This window comes from Pelmatolapia mariae, linkage group LG3_W (genome assembly GCF_036321145.2).
Source record: "Pelmatolapia mariae isolate MD_Pm_ZW linkage group LG3_W, Pm_UMD_F_2, whole genome shotgun sequence".
Lineage (NCBI taxonomy): Eukaryota > Metazoa > Chordata > Actinopteri > Cichliformes > Cichlidae > Pelmatolapia > Pelmatolapia mariae.
In genome coordinates, this window is record NC_086229.1 from 79,159,659 (window position 1) to 79,182,679 (window position 23,021).

Genomic DNA, 23,021 nt, shown 5'->3' on the forward strand with positions numbered 1-23,021 from the left:
GTTGAGTCTCTGGACAGGTGCACTTTATACACTTAACGAAGCGAGATCAGTAGTATCTGTAATCTTTGTGCCACATGGGCACACAGCCAAACTAGCCAAGATACTGGCTGAATTACAGGGAATCAAATACTTATTTCACTCAGTGACAGGAAAATCAGTTTATAACTTACTGTTTTTATTTATTTTTATTCAGCAGCTGTCTCCAGTCTTTATTAACGAAACGGGCTGTCCTTAAATCGGGCTCTAGCTCACTTAGGGGGCTTGGTGGTGGTGTGTGAGAGGGGGAAGAGGTGGAGCTCTGCTATCAGAGCTGTGATGAAGTCCTTGAACGCATCGCGATCAAAAGTACCAGCAGAGCGCTGAGTGACAGTCCTGCTCCACGGTAGCTGCTCCGCGCCAGAGAAACCAGAGCAGAGCCGAGCGAGGCAGGGGTGGGGGGACACGCACAGAGACCGCGTGCAGCAGGATGGGCTCCGCGCACCGCGATGTGCAGTAATTGGGATTAAACCTACCGGACGGCGCTTGGAAACACTCACAGCAGCAGCAGCAGTAGTAATAGTAGTAGTAGTAGTAGTAGTGGAGAGCAGGGGGAGCTCCGCCGCATGTGCTCTTCTGTGTGCGCCTGAAAGAACTTGTTTTGCTCCGTGCGCTGGGCAAAAATCGACCCCCTCCTCCTTCAGAGAAAGAAGCGACCCGGCGGTCATAAACAAACACGGGTTCAGATTTAAGCTCCGGGACTCGCAGTTGCAGCAACCCCAAACCGACCTCTGACTCTCCTCTCACATGCCAGCGCCGGTGTGGGGGAGAGAGGCAGAGGAGAGGAGCCGGAGGATGTTTGGATCAGCTCGCTGAACTCGCACAAACACCGACGAGGAAAACGACAAGAAGTCGCGCTGGTTTTTCACGTGGGGGTTTAAAATAAAGAGAGAGAGGAGGAGAGAGATCGGAGGGTGTCATGGAGAGCCAAGCGGGCGAGCAGCACAGCCACGAGGACGTGCGGAAGAGCGGCTACCTCCGCAAGCACAAGTCCATGCACCGGCGGTACTTCGTGCTCCGCGCCGCCTCGGAGCGCGGTCCGGCCCGCCTGGAGTACTACGAGAGCGAGAAGAAATTCCGGGGCAAGGCCCCCGTCCCGAAGAAAGTGGTGGCGCTGGAGACCTGCTTCAACATAAACAAGCGGGCCGACTCCAAGAACAAGCATATGATCGTGCTGTACACCCGGGCAGAGAGCTTCGCCGTGGCCGCGGAGAACGAGGCGGACCAGGACGAGTGGTACCAGGCCATGGTGGAGCTGCAGTGCAGGAGTAAGAGAAGCACATTTGCACACAAACACGCACACGTGCACGCTTTCCTGCATGCACACACACTGTGTGTGTGTGTGTGTGTGTGTATTTATATATATATGTACACACACACACACACTGGTGTGTTTGGGGCTCTGCACGAGAGGAGAAACGTGGCAATGCGTGCAGAGCAGCGCGGAAGGAGCGCACTGTGGACCGGGATGTGTTTTATTACACAGTTTAAGGATTATTCCCAAGCCCTCACAGACTGCAGTGTCAAGACGACAAAGTTGTCCTTTCATTGCTCGTTTCAGGCCGGTTGAGGTTCATGTGTGCACTTTTTAAAGCCTCTGACCGTGGTTTGCGTAAACGTGCGCCTCAGAGCCGCGCGGTGGGGTTTGTATCCTCCAGCACTTCTTATCACGCTGGTGTCAGGCTAGGAGTTTGTTCCTTGTTGTCCAGCACACTTCTTTCGGGAGGGGGAGGGTGTCTCTGAGTAGGCCTCAGCTGAGTACGAGCTTGGCCTCCCTGTCCCGAGTTTACTGCTCAAACACACCCTGCCCTCTTGTTTACTCTGCTCTGCTTTTCTGCTGACACTGCTCTGTATTACATCAGGCATTGATCTCAGAGCAGGAGGAACACATCCCCAAAAACCTGTCGGAGAGAGAAGTGCATTAGTATCCCACTGCTAAGTCATTAAACTTTGAAATCCATCTTCTGATTTGATGGGTAACGAGTGAGCAGCCCTGATGTGTCCCATCCAGCTGATCAAGCAGTAGGTTTGTCCCAAATGGCCTCAAGTACCCCGGGGGGTGAAAAAAAACAGTAATCCCTGTGGGTTTTTCTCAAGTCTTGTCTATCAGCTGCTGTGTAAACACAGCTGTTAGAGCAACAGCGGTGAGCACAGCAACTCCAGATCACCTGTTCAGCCTTCCTGGCTCTGAGAGAGCAGATAGGCAACCAGGGATACATGATGCAATCGTGGATGATAAGAGTTCAAGGTGCTTCTCCTTGCACAGGACCTGCTGCTGGGTTACATAAATCAGCTGATTAATGTAGGGGCTGAGGGAGAGCACCGAAATAAATGAGGACAAACTTTATCTTTGTGATAGTCCACTTTTTATTTGGAGCCAGAGGAGTTTTATAATGTCACAAATCTGCAGGTGTAAGCTGCTCCTCATGACGGGGAAAGTGACTGGATGTGCACTCCTCCTGTCTAGCATCTAACATTTAATCCAATCTACAGGTACTAGGTGCTCGCGTGGTCACATGCACAGAAAATCCCATTTCATGGCCTGCGCGCCGTCTTCCAAGAAATCCAAGCTGTCCCGACGAGCCTCTGGCTCGAGCATCATCACGGACAGCCTTTGAAATGACTGATCCCTCAGTGGCTGCTTGTCTCCTTCCTTTGTTTTCCCAGAGTGCTGGGTTTCTTGTGTAAATTTCCCTCGCTGACAATGGGTTAAAAAAAAAAAGGCTGCGGCTGGCTGCAGTGTAAACTCCAACGCTCTTGTGGTATGTGCTGCAGCCTATACACAGTTTCTACTCTTCTAGAACAAAAATGAGGCCACACACACACACACACACACACACACACACACACACACACACACACACACACACACAAACACAAACGTGCACATATGCATGCATGATCCAGGCGTTTACTGAGATGTTGCTGCACGCAACTCTGTGAGGATTCTCGGCCTGCTTTGGTATGTGCACCCCATGCACAGTTTCAAATCTCGCTCGCGCCTCCCTGCTCTACAGCCTCGCCTACCCACAGTGACACCCCCCCCCCCCCCCCCCCCCCCCACGGCTGGGAGAACAATCCCAGCCTGGAGAAAAGTTGAAGCTAAAGCTGAGCCAAGAGATGCTGCACTGTCTGCCTCACTAGTTTCCACAGAACCACGCCCTCGGTGTGATACCTGTGTAGTTCCACATATCCCCTCTGCAAAGCAGCCGGCTGCAAAGGCTGGAGTTTGCAGCGTGCGTGCAGTGAAAGCACGATTAAAACCGCGGATGTCCTTGCTGTTGTACAGTTTCTGTTTCCTCTCCAGGCCTGGGAAAACTACCTAAAGCCATCCAGGAACAGTTCAATATTGCGCACAGGCTGGTGGTAATTAAACACAAGCCAGCTGCCACGCTGGGCAGGATCCCACTTATTTATTCAGCTGATTCCAGTAAGACCCTTTCAGGCAGCGCGTACAGTATTAGGCTTCAGGGCAGCTATTTGCTCAACTATTAGGAGGCAGTTGAGTGTGTAAAGGTTTAACCTCGATGAAACGGAGCGGAGGCGCGACCCTCAGTCGCCGTGCGCCGGGCAGAACGCGGCACCTTGGGAGCTGTAGTCGGCCTCGGTAAACACTATGATAAAGTCCAAGATTCATAGCGATCAGCACCAAACAAGAGAGACACACCATCTACAAACACACACACACACGTTTAAATGTGCCAACATAAACAGAGATTAAAGCAGACTGACTGACAGTCTCTGATTTAGTCCTGATTCTGAAACGCAGAAGATCAGTCGGAAACATTCGGAGCAGGGAGGATCTGTTCCTGCCTGCAGCATCTGCAGTGAAGCAGTTTGCTTATTTATGTTTCATATGAGACTAAATGTGTTTGATGGGCCCTTTGGCAATTTGATAGACTTCACTTTATGTCTGTGGAGGACAGAAACTGCCAATGTATCGGATCAAAAAGTGCATATTAAAAAAACTAAACAAAAACATATGATGTAAATGAATTAAAAAGAAATGTAAATTTTAATTCAATTGTAAAGGTAAACTAATATATAATTAGCAGCATAAATAAACCCTGAAAATGAATAACAAATAAAATAGTTGGATGATTATTATAAAGATAAATTAATATAAGGAGAAAAAAGTGTCACGCTGTGTTAACTAATGAATAATATTCATTTTGACTATTACTTGAGTATTTAACGGCAAAATATGTCAAATCATTTTTTTTAATGACTCAATAAATGAGTCATTTAAATAATTTACTTAATCACTTTTGATCTTTTTGGTCCCCGTATTATAAGTTCTGATTGTCTTTTATTCTGTGTTTTCTCTTATTAACCATTTATTTTTGAACTCAGTCCAAGAATACAGCAGGTGTTTCCTACTTTCTGTAAGTCACGCTGTAGGTTTGAGGAGAACTTGTGTTTTTGAGTGAACCGTCCTTTGTGACGTCCCTCTGAGTCGGAATTAGAAGTCAAATCTCCCCGTCAGGCTGTTTTTATCTCGGAGTGTCGTTCAGCTGCTCCGGCCTCAGAGATCTGGATCTCGCCGCTGGTTCGCTGAGCCGACCGATTAAATGTTAAGCCGTGCTTAAGCACTGCTCATCTCCCTAATTAGGTGGTAATTATTGTCTCGAGGGTTGGCCGACGTTTGCACAGTAGAGGCTGTGTGCTAATTGAACTTTTTTCCAAGTGCCACCATGTCCGTCTCTTTCTTTTCTTAAAAACCCCCAAAACAAAACACATTTTTCCTGCAGAAGTGAAGCTTAACTACAGCTCTCTGTTAGAACCTCAGCCCCGGTTGGAGCGTGCTGAGCTGCCACAGAGTATTTCTCCTGCGTAACGACTAGATGCACAGTAACCCTTTGTAATTTCTTTAACTCGGTGAGCTGCAGCCTGACCGGATCTGGTTTGTAGCGATGCTGCAGCTTGTAAAACGTCACGGATGTGAGTCAGAGTCGGCCTTGAGCAATCTGCTTTGTGTCCGCTGGCCAGCTTGGAGCTGAGCTCTCTTTGACTGACAGTAAAGCGAGGCCAGCAGCAACAGCCCCCGTTTAATCAATAAGTGCCAATGTGTGGAGCGTGTGTGGCTTTAAATGCATAGGAACCTTTTATAGCAGGCCTCACTGATTAATGTTGCTCGATAGTATCCCATTAACGTTGTTATATTGGGGGTCAGGAAGTTCATGGGTTGATGTTCATCACGCACATGGGGGATGCTTTAGAAACAGTGGTAGTAAACAAAAACCTTAATTAGTGCCATGCTGTTCCTGTAGTAACATATACATGTAGCAGCAGTGAATGGATCACAGTGAACCCGCCTGGTGCCAGTTCTTGTTATAGAAAAAAAAATGTACAAATGCTGCTTTTAGGAATGAGAGCTTATCAGAGAAGACAAATGGTCGCCACTGAAAAACAAGACCTCCACATCAGCCTTAGTAGAGGCGGAGACGATGTCAGAATGGGATTAAAAGAAATGACTGAGTTTTTCTTTTCTAACTGCTGCGACATTTCCCTCTGTGTAACCTGTGAACCTCGGTCGTACGCTCGTGTCTTCAGCCCGGCTGTGGCCACGGCGGCCGCATGATGTTGAAATGTCACCAACAAGCAGATTGTGTCAGCAGATGTGATGCCACTTTTGTTGTACGCCACCGTCCAAAAGGGTGAGAACGGCGAGCATAAAACAGCCTTGAGTGCTTTGCGGCTGTGGTGGACCGGGGGAAAACCATTACTGTGCAGTGGAAGCCATCGAAAACATCAGAGCACAGTGACACTGTTGTTACGTTGTTTGTGAACGACCCTATGCAAATACGTCTTTTAATACTACTGTATAAACCTGCACAGCGCTAATACAAAGACAACTATTAGGAGCAAACTGCTCAACTACAAAAACTAAAGCAGCATTTGGGTGTAAGTCATATGACAAGCTTTTCCTTTCGTTATACCTTATCTGTGTATGAGGTATACCTTTGACCACAGGCATCAACACTTGGATCGTAAACTAAAAGTAAACTCTGATTCATTTTTGGCATTGTTAGAGCTTTTAGGGAGCGCTCAGATCAAGCGGTTTTGAGATAAAGCTAGAGAAGCGCAGGAGGGATGGGAAGGATGCTGAAGCTGGAGGAAAAGAGGGAGACAAGGAGGAGGTTCATGGATGTAGTGAAGGAGGACATGCAGAGGGTTGGTGTGACAGAGGATGGTAGGGATAGAGGGAGATGGATGGAGATGATCCACTGTGGCAACGCCTAAAACTAGCAGCGGAAAGAAGAAGATGATTAAAGCTTTTTATAGATTAGCATGCTTTAACCAGGCCGTAATCAGCATAAGCAACACGAGCAGCACTAATAAGTCTACGATAACAAATGCAGGTTGCAGAAGCTTTTAGTCAGTGTGTGTTTTAACGAGCTGCTGTTACCATTCAGAGCATCGGTCTGCGCTTTGTAGTGATTTATTTCTAAAGTACAAGTTATCCACTTTGGAAACGTTAAAAAAAGACAAAAAAAAACCCAACAACAAAACAAGGCAAACAAACAAAAATAAAAAGCCAAACCCATTGTGTATTGTTAAAAATTCCTTCTGCACAGTCTCATTTTAGTTTAGTTTAGTAACCCAGAGCCTCGCTGACCAATAAAGTCCGAGGCGGATGCCAGCTTGGTGGGTTTCTTGCAGCTTTCTTGCGTGTCCCGTCGGAACGGCGAACCTTAAATGCGTCACCGATAATTTCAGGCAGCCGTGCGTGTACGTCTGTGCGCTCTCCTGTCTAACCGAGACCACATGTGAAACTAGCTCCGGGCAGATGCTGGTGTTGCCCCCCAAGTGTGGGCCTAGAGAGATGGGTGGGGTGAGGAGGGTTGGGCGGGGGGGATTACAGATGCTTGAGATGGATGAAGATCGAGGAAGTGGAGAGGTTAGAAAAGAGGAAAACGGGTACACATGTCAGCCAGAGATTAGACCAACTGTTTTCACTGCCGGGTGGCTCTCGTCTCTCACAAATACGTGCGGGGATAAAATGTACACAGCTGTCTCCCATCTATCTGAGCTGGTACACTGGTAAGTGAGTGTGGGTGGATCTGGGCGGCACGGTAGCTGAGATGGAGGGGGTTTTTACCCTCACCAGTCTCTGTGCAGTCTTTTGTGGCCCTACAGCATAGCGTGCTAGGGCAGTGAGGTCAGAAATTTGAAATAGGACCCAATGAGAGCCAGCCAGCTAATTTCCCCTGATTTACAGGCGGCATTAGCGAACTAAGAAGTTTTAGCTGCAAATTCAAGCATTTTTTCGTAGATTGTCACTGCTTGATTGTATCTGGACTTCTGCATTGCTGTAGCCAAGTCCCCAGGATTTTGGGGGTAACCACGACAGTGAGGTGCTGTCAAGGGATCTAGCGGCCTTTGAGGCTAAATATGGCACCTCCTTCACCCCTTCACAACCCTTGTAGCACAAAAGGCTATAGGAAAGCAAGTTTCCCCTCAGTGCCAACAACTCAACTCGTAATTGAAATTGCAGTTGAGTAAATTAGCTTGGATTATGGCCTCTTTATGTTCAACCTGTGATCTCGAGGGAGCCAGCTCAAGCGTAGCAAATAAATCGGCGTGAATAGGCGCCAGTGTTGCCTGCGCAGGCTCCCACTCTTCAGGCTTCAGGCTTCCAGTGTGTGCTCACTGCGGACGTGGACTAAACAAGCGGTGCGTGAATAAGCCAGTGTACGTTATCTTCACCTCAAACTGCGAATAAATATGCACGGACTCCCGGACCCGATGCATGATCTGTGAAGGTTGGGACAAGGTTGTCAGAGTGTTTCGGTGTGTGTGTTGCCCGTATTCAACCAGCAGGTTTCACGCGGATGGTTCATTACCTCCAGGTGCTTTCATGTGCATCCGGCTTAGGTCCTTAGATTATCTCCAACTCTGTGTGCGTGTTTTTCTGAGGGTTCATTATGTAGTATAGGGGCGTTGTGCTGCACGGAAGCTGACTGACTGATAAACTCTCCATGCCCCGCTTTCTTTCCGGCAAACACCAACAGCCATAAAGATACTCAAGAGGAAAGCCGAGGGGGGCGATTCATAATTTATACAGCACTGTGTAAGATCAGGCCCTGTGCTCTGTAATGCTTCATAGGTGTGAATCCACCTGCAAATCTGTAGAACTCTAGAAAAAAATCTTTTAAAAGACTTTAAGGGTTTTTATTTTTTTGAGGGTTGTCGATTAGAGTACACAGCCAGAGCGGCCTTGAGATAAAGGGTGTTCGTGTAAGTGCTGTTGAGGGCACAGCTGAGGTTTAAGGCTTTGCTGTACTCAAAACAAACAACACGCTCACACTCTCCTCGAGACATTTTAAATGGGTTCTTGAAAAGAAAAAGATACTCTTTAAGGATCGTGCTGCACTCCAATCTGAGTCACTCTCAGAGAGCAGGGACTTTAAAAAAAACAAGAATTTTGAAATAAGCCTGTAATTAGATTCATTTAGGCAAAGCAATCCCAAAATAAACTTTGAATAAAGCTCCTTTTTTTTTAACCCCCTTTCTTAATGACACTCTTATATCTCCTTGCAATCTCCTGCAGTCCCTCATTCCATAGGTCCCCGCTGAAAAGTCCCAAAACCGTCTCTTCCTGTTGTAAATCTAAATCGAGGAAGCAAACAGGGCTTCTTGCACAGAGGTCCTCGCGCTCATTCACACACGGAGAGAAAAGCAGCACATGAAAACAGCCATGCATGGCCTTGAGTGAGTCATCTAATATAGGGGGAGTGCCACAAACGCACACACACACACACACAGAGCCGCGAAGCCGCAGCTTCACTGGCTTTCAACAAAACATCTATTCTAGGTCTCTTTCAAGTCGTGAGCGATCCTCCAATTTTGGGTAAGAAGAGTGGACGGAGACGCGGCGAGACACGTCAGACCTCTCCCTCTTGTGCAATCGCATGTAAAGCTGTTTTGGGATTGGGATCTGGAAAAACAGTTTGCATAACAGAAGCTCAGTTACGTGATGTTCGCTGTGCATGCTGAGGGTCCCGGTCTACATGTGGTTGTCATTTTAGGATTTTTTTTTTGTTGGTTTTTCTTTTCAACCAGCAGATGCTTGGGGAAACAGAATGAAGCGTCCATAGAAAACCTACTTTGGGCTGTTCCTCATTCAAATGAGGTCGCCGCAGCGGGCTGCTCCACATGTTTGATTTGTCAGGTTTTTTTCCCTTTCTTTACACCAGATGTGCAATGTGACAAAACCCCGAAGGGGTTTGTGTCTCCTCTTGGAATTGAACTAGGGAATCTGTGTAAAACATGGTCATTGTTCTGTTGGAAATTTGAACTTCGAAGGTGGAATTTTCAAGTGGAACAGACAGATTTTCACCTCAGAAAGTCGGAGAAGTCACCAGCCCCGAGATTGTGTACATAAACATTAGTGAAACTGTAAAAGTCGTAATCTGGGGGTAAAAAAAAATCAACACAGCATAGAATCACTTTGTTTTGCATGGTGATATTATATCGATCCAGGGACATCAAATGCAGATTTTTATTTTTTTTTTAGGTGCATATAAACGCTCTGGGGGGTTCATTGTCTGCACCATCTTCCTGATATAATGTTAGCAAAGCAAACTTACATTAAACACAGCTTGACAAAGGTGCTTTCTTATTCTGAGCAAGCTAATAGCTCAGTCGCATCAGTAAAAAAGGATAAAGACCTCCTTTATCGCCAAAAAATAACAAATAAAAAACTGATTGTAATGAATTCTTTCACATTCTATAACAGATTGCAACTTTTGACTAAATACTTGCCCAGACTTGTGGGTGTTTCACACTCACGACCATGGAGGCAACCTTTCTGCAGACAGTTGCCATCTTACTTGGACTGACTGCAATCTCTCTCAGAGAGATTGTTGAAGGTTTGCAGATAATTTCTGTCTAATTTATAAATGCAGACATATCAGCCTGAATGAGTCCCTGTCAATGAGCACAACTCGAGAAGACTTGACTCAACTTGCTGTGAGCTGAATGTATTCACGTTATGTTCCTGTAGGACAGGAAGGTTGCTGAGCACAAATATAAAAGTTAAAAGTGAATTTCTGTATATGTAGACAGAAGCCGACATGTGAACATCGATTTCTCAAAGTTTATTGTTGCATTATCAGAAAGGGGCTGCATTGAATTGCCAGTATGACCTTTTTGCAACAAAAAAATAACTGAAGTGAGATAATTGTATGTTTTTAAATAAAACAAGATAATGTTTAACTTTGAAGATGTGATATGCACTTTTTAAAAAGTGATAAATTACAATGTATATTATTGCAATACTTGTAATATCATATTGTGGGTAAAGTATTGTGATAATATTGCATTGTTGGATCAAAACTATAGCTTAAGGCAGTGATTACCACCAATAAGCACTCTGTGGGCTCTTATACAGTTGCTAGAGGTACATGAATCAAAATCAAAAGCTAATGGATAAGCAGTTGGAATTGACAGTAAAATAAGTGCACAAATCACTTTTTTTTTTAGTCATGAGGCGTCTTCTATATTTTAGCACCAGAACTGGCCGTTAAACAGAAATTTGTGTATAAGAGGTTGTTAAACAGAGACTCACCACCAATGTTCCCTCTAAGCTGCGCACGTGCGCAATTGCGCACTGTTGGCACGGTCTCTGCGCAGAGAAAATCTGCGTTGCGCACACAAACAAAAATTCTAACCTGAATTGAAATTAAAGTAAATATGTGCTGACACTGGTGTTTTAGCTAGCAAACTGGCGTGGCTGATGTGGAGTGAAGCCACGTTATTGACAACGTGTACAACCCTTGGAGATGTGAGCAGGACAGACGGAAGAATTAACGGAAAAAGTGTGGACTTTATACCAGTTTATAAATTGTGTTGATAGGCCACGTAAAACCAGAGTTATGACAAAAAAATATATGCAATGTTTGGTTTTCTTCCTGAATACTATCGTTGTTTATATATACTGCGGGAAGAAACGGTAAAAACGGTTTTATAAGGAAAACGCTCGAAAGCACTCTCTGCCTGTGAGCATAGACGAAACCAAAACACCCCAACCTTTCCCATTGGTCGAAAAATGTACCATGTCGACCAATCAAAACATGGCATTTAGTTGTTAAGAAACGTGAGGAAGTTTTAGGAGTGAGAGATTTGCAACGTTTAGCGCAAATCTTGTGTAGTTAGTGTGTAGTGTAGTCAATAGTTTTGTTGTGTGTGTCAGAACAATGAGGCGACTGCTGAATGTTACAGGTGTTACAGGAGTCATACATCTCCTGTTGTCAGGCCTGTAGGTATCAGGCTGTTGTTCTCCTTTATCTCATAGTGGACAGAAATTATTTTTGGAGTGGCACAAATAATTTGTGTGGCATCAAATTTGATGCAGAACAGCTGATTGTTCTGTAAATAGTTTGAAATGTTTATTTAAAAAAAGGCCTTGGCTGCATTTTTAGGTAAACAGCTGCAAAAAAACTTTGTTGTTTGCAAAACTCAGTAACTTTTTTGAAGAAGTAACTATATAATTAATTGCCCAGCATTGGTCATTATATACTGTATTTTGCAGACAGAGTTACAGGACTCTCTCCCAGACCACAGACTCATAATACAAGTCAGAGCTTTATGAAAAAAACGTTGTGTTTTCAAAATTGGAGTTCAAGTTATTTTTACTTCCAATAGTGTTAACATACTACACAGGTCATGAACAAGATTTTTTTTTTTAAATTTTCATTGTAAGTGGGCTAAAGCAGTTAATTAAACGTAGTCTAACAGAAATGTAAATGCTGTAATTTTATTATTTTAATAAACCATGTAACTTGGATGGATTTGACGCTGGCGTGACCGCAGTGCACACCTCTAATGTCGCTCACAGTGGTCCACGAGATCGCTCAGGGAGTTTGTGTGTTCGCTCAGACACATGAAAAATTAGAGGGAACATTGCTCACCACTAAATGCAGCTTTTACTGAAGCTGAAGTTGTGTTTGTTCCTTCCAGCTGCTTCAGTTTGAAGCTTCTCAGGATCCACAGGTGCATCTCCACAGGAAGAGAGTTATGTGCATTAATTAAATCGTGTGGCTGAACAGCTGCGACTTCGTGAACTGATCGTAATTATTAAAATTCCTAACTTGGAGAGAAGATCGGTCAGGACTCCTTAATTATTTCTCTCTTGTGCTTATTGAAATCAAAAATATTTTTCTTTGTCTGCGTAAAATCTTGCAGTTTGCAGTATTACATCAATATGGTGCCTCTTTGACCATTAACGTTTAAATCCAGTGTTTTTTATTGTATAAATATATCTATATATGTTATATATTTTATATTATCTAAAATTCTGACTTAAAAAGTCCAAAATGATTAACTTAAGATGAAGCTAACAGCTAAAAATACATTTGGCTAAACAAATTGTTAGCTAAACATCGTGGGTAAATGGCTAAAAATGCTAGCTAGCTAAAATGTATAAATTAGAAGAACTGTGTAAATACGACTAACTGATGGTGAACTAAAAGTAAATCAGATGATAAAATGATTCTAGAGAACAAATTTGAACATTGGCTTTGTTGGAACATCAGCAGATACAGGTCCTTCTCAAAAAATTAGCATATTGTGTTAAAGTTCATTATTTCCTGTAATGTACTGATAAACATTAGACTTTCATATATTTTAGATTCATTACACACAACTGAAGTAGTTCAAGCCTTTCATTGTTTTAATATTGATGATTTTGGCATACATAACTCATGAAAACCCAAAATTCCTATCTCAAAAAATTAGCATATCATGAAAAGGTTCTCTAAACGAGCTATTAACCTAACCATCTGAATCAACAAATTAACTCTAAACACCTGCAAAAGATACCTGAGGCTTTTAAAAACTCCCAGCCTGGTTCATTACTCAAAACCGCAATCATGGGTAAGACTGCCGACCAGACTGCTGTCCAGAAGGCCATCATTGACACCCTTAAGCAAGAGGGTAAGACACAGAAAGAAATTCCTGAACGAATAGGCTGTTCCCAGAGTGCTGTATCAAGGCACCTCAGTGGGAAGTCTGTGGGAAGGAAAAAGTGTGGCAGAAAACGCTGCATAACGAGAAGAGGTGACCGGACCCTGAGGAAGATTGTGGAGAAGGACCGATTCCAGACCTTGGGGGACCTGCGGAAGAAGTGGACTGAGTCTGGAGTAGAAACATCCAGAGCCACCGTGTACAGGCGTGTGCAGGAAATGGGCTACAGGTGCCGCATTCCCCAGGTCAAGCCACTTTTGAACCAGAAACAGAAGCGCCTGACCTGGGCTACAGAGAAGCAGCACTGGACTGTTGCTCAGTGGTCCAAAGTACTTTTTTCGGATGAAAGCAACTTTTGCATGTCATTCGGAAATCAAGGTGCCAGAGTCTGGAGGAAGACTGGGGAGAGGGAAATGCCAAAATGCCTGAAGTCCAGTGTCAAGTACCCACAGTCAGTGATGGTCTGGGGTGCCATGTCAGCTGCTGGTGTTGGTCCACTGTGTTTTATCAAGGGCAGGGTCAATGCAGCTAGCTATCAGGAGATTTTGGAGCACTTCATGCTTCCATCTGCTGAAAAGCTTTATGGAGATGAAGATTTCATTTTTCAGCACGACCTGGCACCTGCTCACAGTGCCAAAACCACTGGTAAATGGTTTACTGACCATGGTATTACTGTGCTCAATTGGCCTGCCAACTCTCCTGACCTGAACCCCATAGAGAATCTGTGGGATATTGTGAAGAGAAAGTTGAGAGACGCAAGACCCAACACTCTGGATGAGCTTAAGGCCGCTATCGAAGCATCCTGGGCCTCCATAACACCTCAGCAGTGCCACAGGCTGATTGCCTCCATGCCACGCCGCAATGAAGCAGTCATTTCTGCAAAAGGATTCCTGACCAAGTATTGAGTGCATAACTGAACATAATTATTTGAAGGTTGACTTTTTTTTGTATTAAAAACACTGTTCTTTTATTGGTCGGATGAAATATGCTAATTTTTTGAGATAGGAATTTTGGGTTTTCATGAGTTAGGTATGCCAAAATCATCAATATTACAACAATGAAAGGCTTGAACTACTTCAGTTGTGTGTAATGAATCTAAAATATATGAAAGTCTAATGTTTATCAGTACATTACAGGAAATAATGAACTTTATCACAATATGCTAATTTTTTGAGAAGGACCTGTATATATATGTATATAATATATAGCAAACCAGTGGTTTCAATGAGATAACCCTTTTAAAAATAGAACTTTCCTTATTTCAATATGTTGTCTCCTTCAGTATGCCAGATGTGGTAGGCTAATAAGGCAGGTGCTTAAGCTCACTATAAATGCACAAAGAACATCCTGTTCCATTCAAGGGAACAGGTGAGTTCTGATGTTGAGGTCTGTTTCTTTAGCCTTGTCATTAGTTTGATTGAGTCTGTGTCATAGATGGTTATCATGCTCAGACATATCCAAACTGGCAACATAACAGAGGTATCTCAGAAATGTGGGACATGTGAAAATAAGTTTCAGGACCTTTTTAGGGTGGTTCCCTGGAGAAGAATACGAAATCCACCCTAAACATGACTCACATAATGTTGTTCCTATAATCCGTGCTAGTCAACAGATGTGACGTCTTTTGTGTGTGGATATAAATGAGCTTAGATGTAAATCTGTCATATATTCAAAGGTAGTGTCACTAGCCGCTAACAATGATTTGCAGTACAACGTAGTATTAAGGTACTTTCCTGGGATAATAGTCAGACAAATATTAGGTGGTTAGATAAGTCCCATGCCTTTGTTTGGCCCCTACTAACTTAGGATCAGATATCACTTTGGGCCGTTTTCTCTTGTGTTTTGGCTTCAGTAGGCCTCTGGTATCTGACTACAGCACACTTAACACAAAGGGTGAATGTGCTGCCTGTGCTGCTGCTTAAAGAAACTTCAATTTATTAGTTTACAAAGCCAGTTTTTATTGTCAGTTCCGCTTGAGAAAATAGCTTTTAAGGGTGTGCCGTTAGGATTCCTGCCAGTGATTTGCATTGTTTGTTTTGGAGAAGCATTTCTTATTTAAGCATTTTCCAAGTCGCTTCTCTTAAGGTTTTCCACAGAGCTGTTTTTTTTTTCTTTCCATAGTCATCGTTCTTATGTTCAGCTTCAGTTGTCAAGAGTTTAATTTTCCCACACTGGTAGTATGTGTGCCTCTGTGTGTGTCAGGATGCCTGTGTAGCTGATAAATGAGACCACAGGTATGGAGCCTGCAGGTACAATGATCCGGTCTCACAAGCCAGTGCGTGCCCAGTTTATACTTGGATCTGTTTTAGAAATATATGGAAAGCTCGGCCACAGCACAGCTTACATAATAAAGACAGCTTGCCCTCAACTAACAGGCATATAATAGAGATTTTATCAGTTGTTTCTTTTATTTACAGGTGCATCAAAGTTATGTCAGTCCTTTGTTGCAACAGCTGTACTTCCCAGTGCTCTTCATAAATCCTCACTTTAATAGTTTAATCTCTTATTTTTCTCTTTGTTTTCATCCCAGTAACCTTTTAATCTCACTCTGTCCCCGTTCCGTCCCTCTAGGTAAGAATCCTAATGACGGCAGCGGTGCAGGAGACTATGGAGTGCCTAATCCTGGTCCAGCATTCAAAGAGGTATGGCAGGTAAAGGTATGGCCCAAAGGCCTGGGTCAAGCCAAGAACCTGGTTGGCATCTACCGCCTTTGCCTGACTGACAAGACGGTGAACTTTGTGAAGCTCAACTCTGATGCTGCCGCCGTGGTGCTGCAGCTGATGAACGTGAGACGCTGCGGCCATTCAGAAAACTTCTTCTTCGTTGAGGTGGGACGCTCTGCGGTGACAGGCCCGGGCGAGTTCTGGATGCAGGTGAGCCTGTAATCTACAGTTCTGTTCATGTTGATGGTTATTTTCATTCCCCAATCCTACTCATATCTTAAAAGCCCGCAATCAGCAGAGTGAAAGAAATGTCAAAGTTTTGTCAGAGTAAGGCTTCGTGGGTTTGAAAAAGGAGATTAAACAGGGTTTCCATGACAATCTAAGATTTAAATACAGAGCACTTTGTCTTTAAGATGTTAGTGGTTTACTGTGTAGTAGTTTCTAACTTTGAATACATTATATGAATATAAAATCGATCATATTGTGATTTCATTCCCTTTATAAGAAGCTTTTTGCCTCTTGTCCTAGGTGGATGATTCAGTAGTCGCCCAAAACATGCATGAAACCTTGCTAGAGGCCATGAAGGCATTGAGTGAGGAGTTCCGCCAGCGCAGCAAGTCTCAGTCCAACTCTGGCCCTGGAGGAGGTGCTACTGCTTCTAACCCCATCAGTGTTCCCTCACGCCGCCACCATCCAAACCCTCCTCCTAGCCAGGTTGGCTTCGCCCGCCGGTCCCGAACTGAGCCCCCTGGAGGAACTAACAGTGGAGCACCCATCAACTGTGCCAACGCTTCTCCCACGCCAAGGCATAGCTTCCCAAGGTCTCGCACTGCAAGTGATGGGGGGAAAGGGGAGGATGGGATAACAGGTGCCACACCGATCCATGGTGTGAACTCCAGCCCCTCCACCAATGGCTCTACCACCCCAATCCTCAGATCAAAATCAGCTCGTTCAGCACCCACCACAACTGCTAAAACTCCTTTAGGGTTGATGCGCTCTATCTCGACCCCGGCTCCTTCCCCAGCTCCAAGTCTGTCCTCTAGCTCTGGTCATGGCTCAGAGTTTGGAGGCTTAACGTCTTGTGCTGGTGCTCCGGGGTCTGGAGCCTACAGTCGTATTCCCTCTCATCGAGCCTCTGTCTCAGGCTCACCCAGTGACTACGGCTCCTCAGACGAGTATGGTTCAAGTCCTGGAGATCACACGCTCCTACCTTCTCCTAGCCTCCCTGGAAGCTCTGTTGGCAGTGTCAGTAGTCAGTCCCTCAGTGAAGATGGAGCCAACTATATCCTAATGGGCCAACGTGGTAGCAGTGGTGGTGGCAACAGTAATCAAGGAAGTGGCTCCCAGCCAACACCAGGAACACCAACCTCTGGCTCCCAAACTAAAAGAGTTCTACGCCGCTCCTTCAGCCGAGAATGTGAAGCTGAACGCAGGCTGCTGAGCAAGCGGGCCTCCTTACCTCCTATGGCCCTGGAAAGGCTGGCTCCACGTCAGCGCAGAGCCGAGGAGCCAGCGGATGACGATTCGGCCGATTACGCTATCATGTCAAGAAGCACGAGCAGAGAGTCTTTTACTTCCACCTGCTCTTCTACACAGAAGGAATCTGCCATGAGTGCTGGGTCAGCAGGGGGAGGAGGCGGGTACTTGGACGTGGCAGGAGAGTTTAAAGCTGAAGGCAGTGGAGGAGCAGGTGGTAGTGTAGATTTAGGCGTGGACAATGGGTACATGTCTATGCTACCTGGAGTTACTCAGCCTCCGACGTCCCTTTCCCAGTCACTGGCCGTTTCGGTCCCTGACTCAGACACCAAACCTGCTGATGATTACATGGCCATGACTCCTAACAACAGCGTGTCTCCTCCACAGCAGATTCGACCTCCACCAACTTCTGATGGCTATATGATAATGTCCCCTAATAGCAGCTGCTCCCCTGACCAGCGTGGAGGTCTCTCCGGCGGGGCTTGGGTGGGCAGTGGCAGTGCAGACAGCAGGCCAGGCAGTGACTATATGAACATGTCTCCAATTAGTGCACGTTCTGTAAACGGCAGTCCCCCACCTCCTGAGCACTCATCACATTTGGAGATCAGTCCGCACCAACATGGTCCCAAGATGGTGTACTCTTACTATTCCCTACCCAGGTCTTATAAACATAACCCCTCTACCGGACACTTTGATGATGGTCCTGGACGAGGAAGAAGGCCCAATGGGAGTTCTAGGAGGGGAATGGGTGGCGGTAAACCTATTAGAGGGCTTCAGGAGCAAGCAGCAGTTGGTAATGCAGTAGTTGGACGCCACCTGTCTCTCTCGTCTTCCTCGTACTCCTCCAGCTCAGCCAGCAGTGAAAGTCTGGGTGAGAGCGACGAGCGAACTACCCAGGCTTTGAGTAACGTGACTGGGGGAACTCAGTCCAAGGATGGGAATAAGCAGCAGCAGAGAAGGGGCTCTGGTGGGTTGTCCAAGCAGGGTAGCTATACTAGAAGCAGACCTGTTAGCCTGTTTGTTGACGTATCCAAAGCGAATACTCTTCCTAGAGTTCGTGAGAACCCTCTGCCACCAGAACCTAAGAGCCCTGGGGAGTATGTAAGCATTGAATTCAAGGGGGAGAAGAGCAAACCGACTGGGATAGGATTAGGTCGTGGTAGGGGTCTAAGGCATGGCTTATCGCTGCCTCATGGCTCCAGCAGCCAGCAGCCTCAACACAAGTCATCTTCTTCCTTTGGAAACTTTATACCCCTTTCCCGTAGCCCATCTGCCCCTATCACTCCACCAGCTGCCTCTGAGTACGTCAACATGGACCTGGGCCCTTCTCCATCGCCCTCACCCCTCTCTCTTACCCCGCTGGTTTTCCCCTCTTTCCATACCCCTCCCACACCCCCAACGCTTGCTCATGCCCCTAAACCCTGTAATGAGGATAATACTGAACCTCATGAAGATGAGGTTGAAGTGGCAGAGGCCCCACTTAGGAAAAACAGAGAAAGCGTTCCATCAGTGACCAAATCCGAGTCTCCTACATCATGTGGAGACTACACAGAGATGGCCTTCAGTTTGAATAACAACCCTGTCCCCCGGTCATCATCTAGTGTCTCCCCAAAAGGCCCATCTCCCACCAGGGATGATACATCTGTGCTGCCACGGGGTCTAGACTTTCCCCTATCCAAAACAGGACCCAACCCAGACCAGGGAGCTAAAGTTATCCGGGCCGACCCCCAAGGACGCAGACGGCACTGCTCAGAAACCTTCCTTGCCTCAACTTCCCTCTCCACCTCTACCTCGACTTCTTCCTCAACTGCTTCCCTCTTTCCTGAACACCAGTCTGTAGCTCGCCGGCTGGGCTTTGAAAGCATGCTGTGGGGCAATGGTGTTGTGACTGAATCTCCCACTCAGTTCCCCCTTCCTGGACAGCAATCTCTTCCCACAAATGCTCAGACCTCATCTGCAGAGCAAGGCCTTAACTACATAGACTTGGATTTGGCCAACAAGGAGAGCCCCCACATGGGACTGGATGGGCCCTCTGGCAGCCAGGCCCCATCTCGCCTCTTCTCTGGACTTGGTTCTGGTTCTGTGGTGGGGGCGGCAGGCACATCAGTCGGCAGCAGCGGCAGTGGCAGCTCCAGCCTGAACACGTACGCCAGCATTGACTTCTACAAATCAGAGGAGCTGCGGACACACCAAAATGGAAGCAAGGAGGGAACTGGTAAGAATTGCTATTTTTATTTTCCCCCTTTTATGTCTTTGTCTTCATACAGACTCTGTGATCTCTATGTCACCACTATGCTCATAGGTTTTCTACCTCTCTTTCTTTTCCTGAAAACACATGGCTCAGAATGAAAAAGAATATGCTTTCAAGATAATCCAATAGAGCACAGCCTCCCTATCCATCGATGTTTGTATTCAAACTTTACCTGGCGCCAGATTGAAATGTAGAGACTTGTTTATTTGTGTGACTGTCTGCATAATCTGCAGTAAGAGCCAAAGCTTAGCTGTTCTGACAAATCATGAATTGATTTACCTCTCTGAGCTTCGGTGTACAGAAACTCTTCACCTGATATGATTAGATAAGGTGTTAAAGGTCAGACAGACTCCTGAAATATCAGTAAATATCGAAGTTGTGGAAATTGCTATTGATCTGAAGCTTCTTGAATATTGTCCATGCGTGCTCAGTGCTGCTGGGAGTTTAAAAGCAGAACTAGGGTCCGTTTTTAATACGTTTATGACAAACATCAGAATCATTCTGCTCTGATTGAGCCATTGTTTGTTGAGGAGAAGAGCTGTCTGAGACATCTCGCTGCAGTCCCACTCTTAGCAAAGGAAACCATTCACAATTGCCACTGAAGCGTTCTGCTTTAAGTTCAAAAAAGATGAACTTTGACCCTGTTTTCTGTTGACCTGTCAAATTAAAATGCTCCATTATGACACTTGAGGAGATTGCTGCGAGAGAAAGTAATTTTGAATTATAATTCAGATTTTTTTTATCATCTTCTTCTTCTTTTTTTTGCACTTCTAGAGCTCTAAAACGTATGTAGGAAAGTATGCAAAGAGTCGAAAGAAGTTCCAGGTTTGTAGATTTGGCCCTGAAAGCGTTGCGTGCTGTGATTTGTACATTACTTAATCTAAGCTGAAAGCTTTGAATGTTTAGTTGAGCCCACTGCAGAGTTAACAAAAAATGTTTTATGATGAGTGTTTTCCTGTAATCACATGCACTTTGTGTGTAGAGTTCCCACTGCATTTAAAGTCAGCATTTTCTTTTTCTCTGCACATTCAATGAGGTCATCGAGGCTGGATAATGGATTTTCATTGTATTTACATTTTCTCCTCCTGTGTGGAGCAATTTTCTAGCTGTGGGGGACCACCGCGGCTAAACAATGCCTTAACTAACTCCCTTTGAGGCATTTTCCTCATAGAAAAACATTCCCTTTGAACCTCTGTCTGCACTAAATTGGCCCGTTAAGCAACGGACGCCTGCAGTTTAAGCAGATAGAGCAGCATTTAAATGGAGATGGGGGGAATTTATATGCATCAGTAAAACACTCAGTAGTCTTGCTTAAGCTTCCACAGTGGGTCTCTTGTGATGCATGCATCCTGCCAAGCCTCGCCGCTTATGAAGCCCTGCTTGCTTCCACGTGATTTGCACCGTGGGCCGTGCTGGACCTAAATCCTCTCTGGGATTTTTTTTCCTTTTTTTTGTTGTTGTTTTTTGTGGTAAACGTTGGAATCAATGAAGAATTTGAGGCATTAGCAGAAATTCATCATGGGATCCTTCAGTGAGCGCGGCTCAACAGTTGGTTTTCATTCCACGGATGGAAATGAACCACCGGCTTGTGTCCATACCTCGCTGCGTTGGTTTTATTTGGAGACGTGAGGCCGTCTCTGTGGAAGATGCACGAGTTTTCTGTGTATTTTACATCGAGATGCTAGCATGCTACCGCAGAAGGACCATATGGGCTCTGGCTGCTGAGAACGTCAGCGGTGCAGCGTTTGGGGCGGGAGGGGGGGAATGTTACACATTGGCTGTGAATGTTGAGATGGGGCCAGTCCTCACTCACACAGCTCTCAAATGCCTCTGTACAGTGTTCCTCCTCCTTTCATCCCTCCCCCTCTTTCCTCCTCCTCCAATAAATGATCCTTTTGTTCGAGTGTTTTTGCCGCGGTGGGTTGGCAGGCCTCAGCAGGACCAAAACCCCAAGACTACTGGACTCTCCTGAAACTTTTTTTCTCATGTACTCTGTAATTTGCGCCCTCCAACTTACTTTCTTTTCTTATTTTACTCTTTATTCCTGCATTCATCTTTCCTCTGGACAGCTTGCCTTCATCACATCTACTGCTTGTCCTCGCTCCTCTTCTTGCCTGATGGATTTTTGAAATTCCTTCCCTCCCTTCTGTTCACTACATGCACTATTGTTCAACAATTTTTTTTCTTTTGCTGAAGACGTCCTTTGTCTTTCTGCCTCCCCACTCACACTGTGTTTCAGCACAGTCCTTTAAGAGCAGGCACGTTTGGAAAACGCATCTCGAGCTGAGATGTTGTTGTTTTGCAGCAGCAATGCGAGAAAGAAACGCAGACATGGAGAGATGGTACATAACGTCCAATCTGTCGGCTTCTACACTGAAAAATACAGTTTTGAAAGGATTCATTATCTTGTCTGTGTCAATCCAGTATGTGTGTGTGTTTTTTAAGGAGTTCAGATCTGCTGTAATTACAGGGCTTTTTTTTCCAGCAGGCACCAGCTTGTATAGGAAGAGACTGTATATGTCTCAGGGGTGCATTCTTTTGGCTCTGAGGGGCAAAGGCTAAAATTGAACATCAGTAGTGGGACGAGAGCCAGAGACACTCCTTTTGGACTCCAGTTACGCAATAAGTAGCATTTAAAAATAACCCGTCACGGTTGGGGCAATGAGGAAAAGGCAGACTGAGCTACTTCAAACCCAGTTCGTCTTTTAGAATAACAACATAAAAATGAATCAGTTGCTACAAATTTGTGTGAATTTTATGGAGACTGTTTGAGCATCTGTGCTGCGTTTTACAGATGCTGAGCCGGTGTCCTGCTGATTTATTTATTTATTTATTTATTTTTTGTCCCGTGTAATGGAGGAGTTTGGTGACCTTCAGCAGAACTGAGTGAAACATTAGATTATGAAGTGGAGAGGATGTTTTTTTTCTTTTGGGGACAAATTAAATCAGTGATCGCTTGCAGCATTTTCTCCAGGAAAACCATGTGAACGAATTTTATTATCTTTTTCCTCAGAGGCCAATTATTTTATTTCTTCACCATCTGGAGGGGATCTCTGTTCCAGTCCCAAAATAACCTGTAGCTCCTAAAATTGCTTCCCAAAATGTGCTCCATAAGGATGCCTTATAGGAATTTTCAACCAAACATATCGGTAGTATTCAGTTAAGCCCTGTGATTGGTAAGTTGAGGTATACAAAGCCTGCCACACTCTAATTTAGTCACTAGGTATTCTCCTCATCTTACCCTGAACTCTGAATGAAGTTATCTTGCTGTCCGAGTCCCATTTACGCTGTTGCTGAGAGATCCTAGAGGTAAGGCCTTTCACATATGTTTGCTGTGGCCTTAGTGACTGTTTGGATCAGCATCTGTCAAAGTTGTAGTGAATTAATTGGACTTTTTCATACAATTTTATTTGTATAGGGCCAAATAACAACAGCAGTCACCTCAAGGTGCTTGTAGGTGTAAATTGTAAGGTAAAGACCCTGCAATAATACAGAGAAAACCCCAGCAATCAGACAATGACCTTTTATGAGTAAGCACTTGGCAACAGTAGGAAGAAAAAAACTCTCTTTTAACAGGAAGAAACCAGACTCAGGCTCACTGGTTGGGGGTCGGGGAGGAAAAAGGA

At 45.1% G+C, this 23,021-nt stretch overlaps 1 protein-coding gene across 1 annotated transcript in view; it reads left to right on the top strand.

The window, feature by feature from the left end:
- Window positions 1–228: 228 nt before the first annotated feature.
- Window positions 229–23,021, top strand: part of si:ch73-335l21.1 (insulin receptor substrate 1-B) — a 52,070-nt gene continuing 29,277 nt past the window's right edge. Inside the window, exons 1-3 of the mRNA XM_063469966.1 lie at window positions 229–1,304; window positions 15,577–15,878; window positions 16,197–19,359. Coding sequence (XP_063326036.1) covers window positions 956–1,304; window positions 15,577–15,878; window positions 16,197–19,359 — 3,814 coding nt within the window. The 5' untranslated portion in view covers window positions 229–955. The remainder of the gene's footprint in view (window positions 1,305–15,576; window positions 15,879–16,196; window positions 19,360–23,021) is intronic.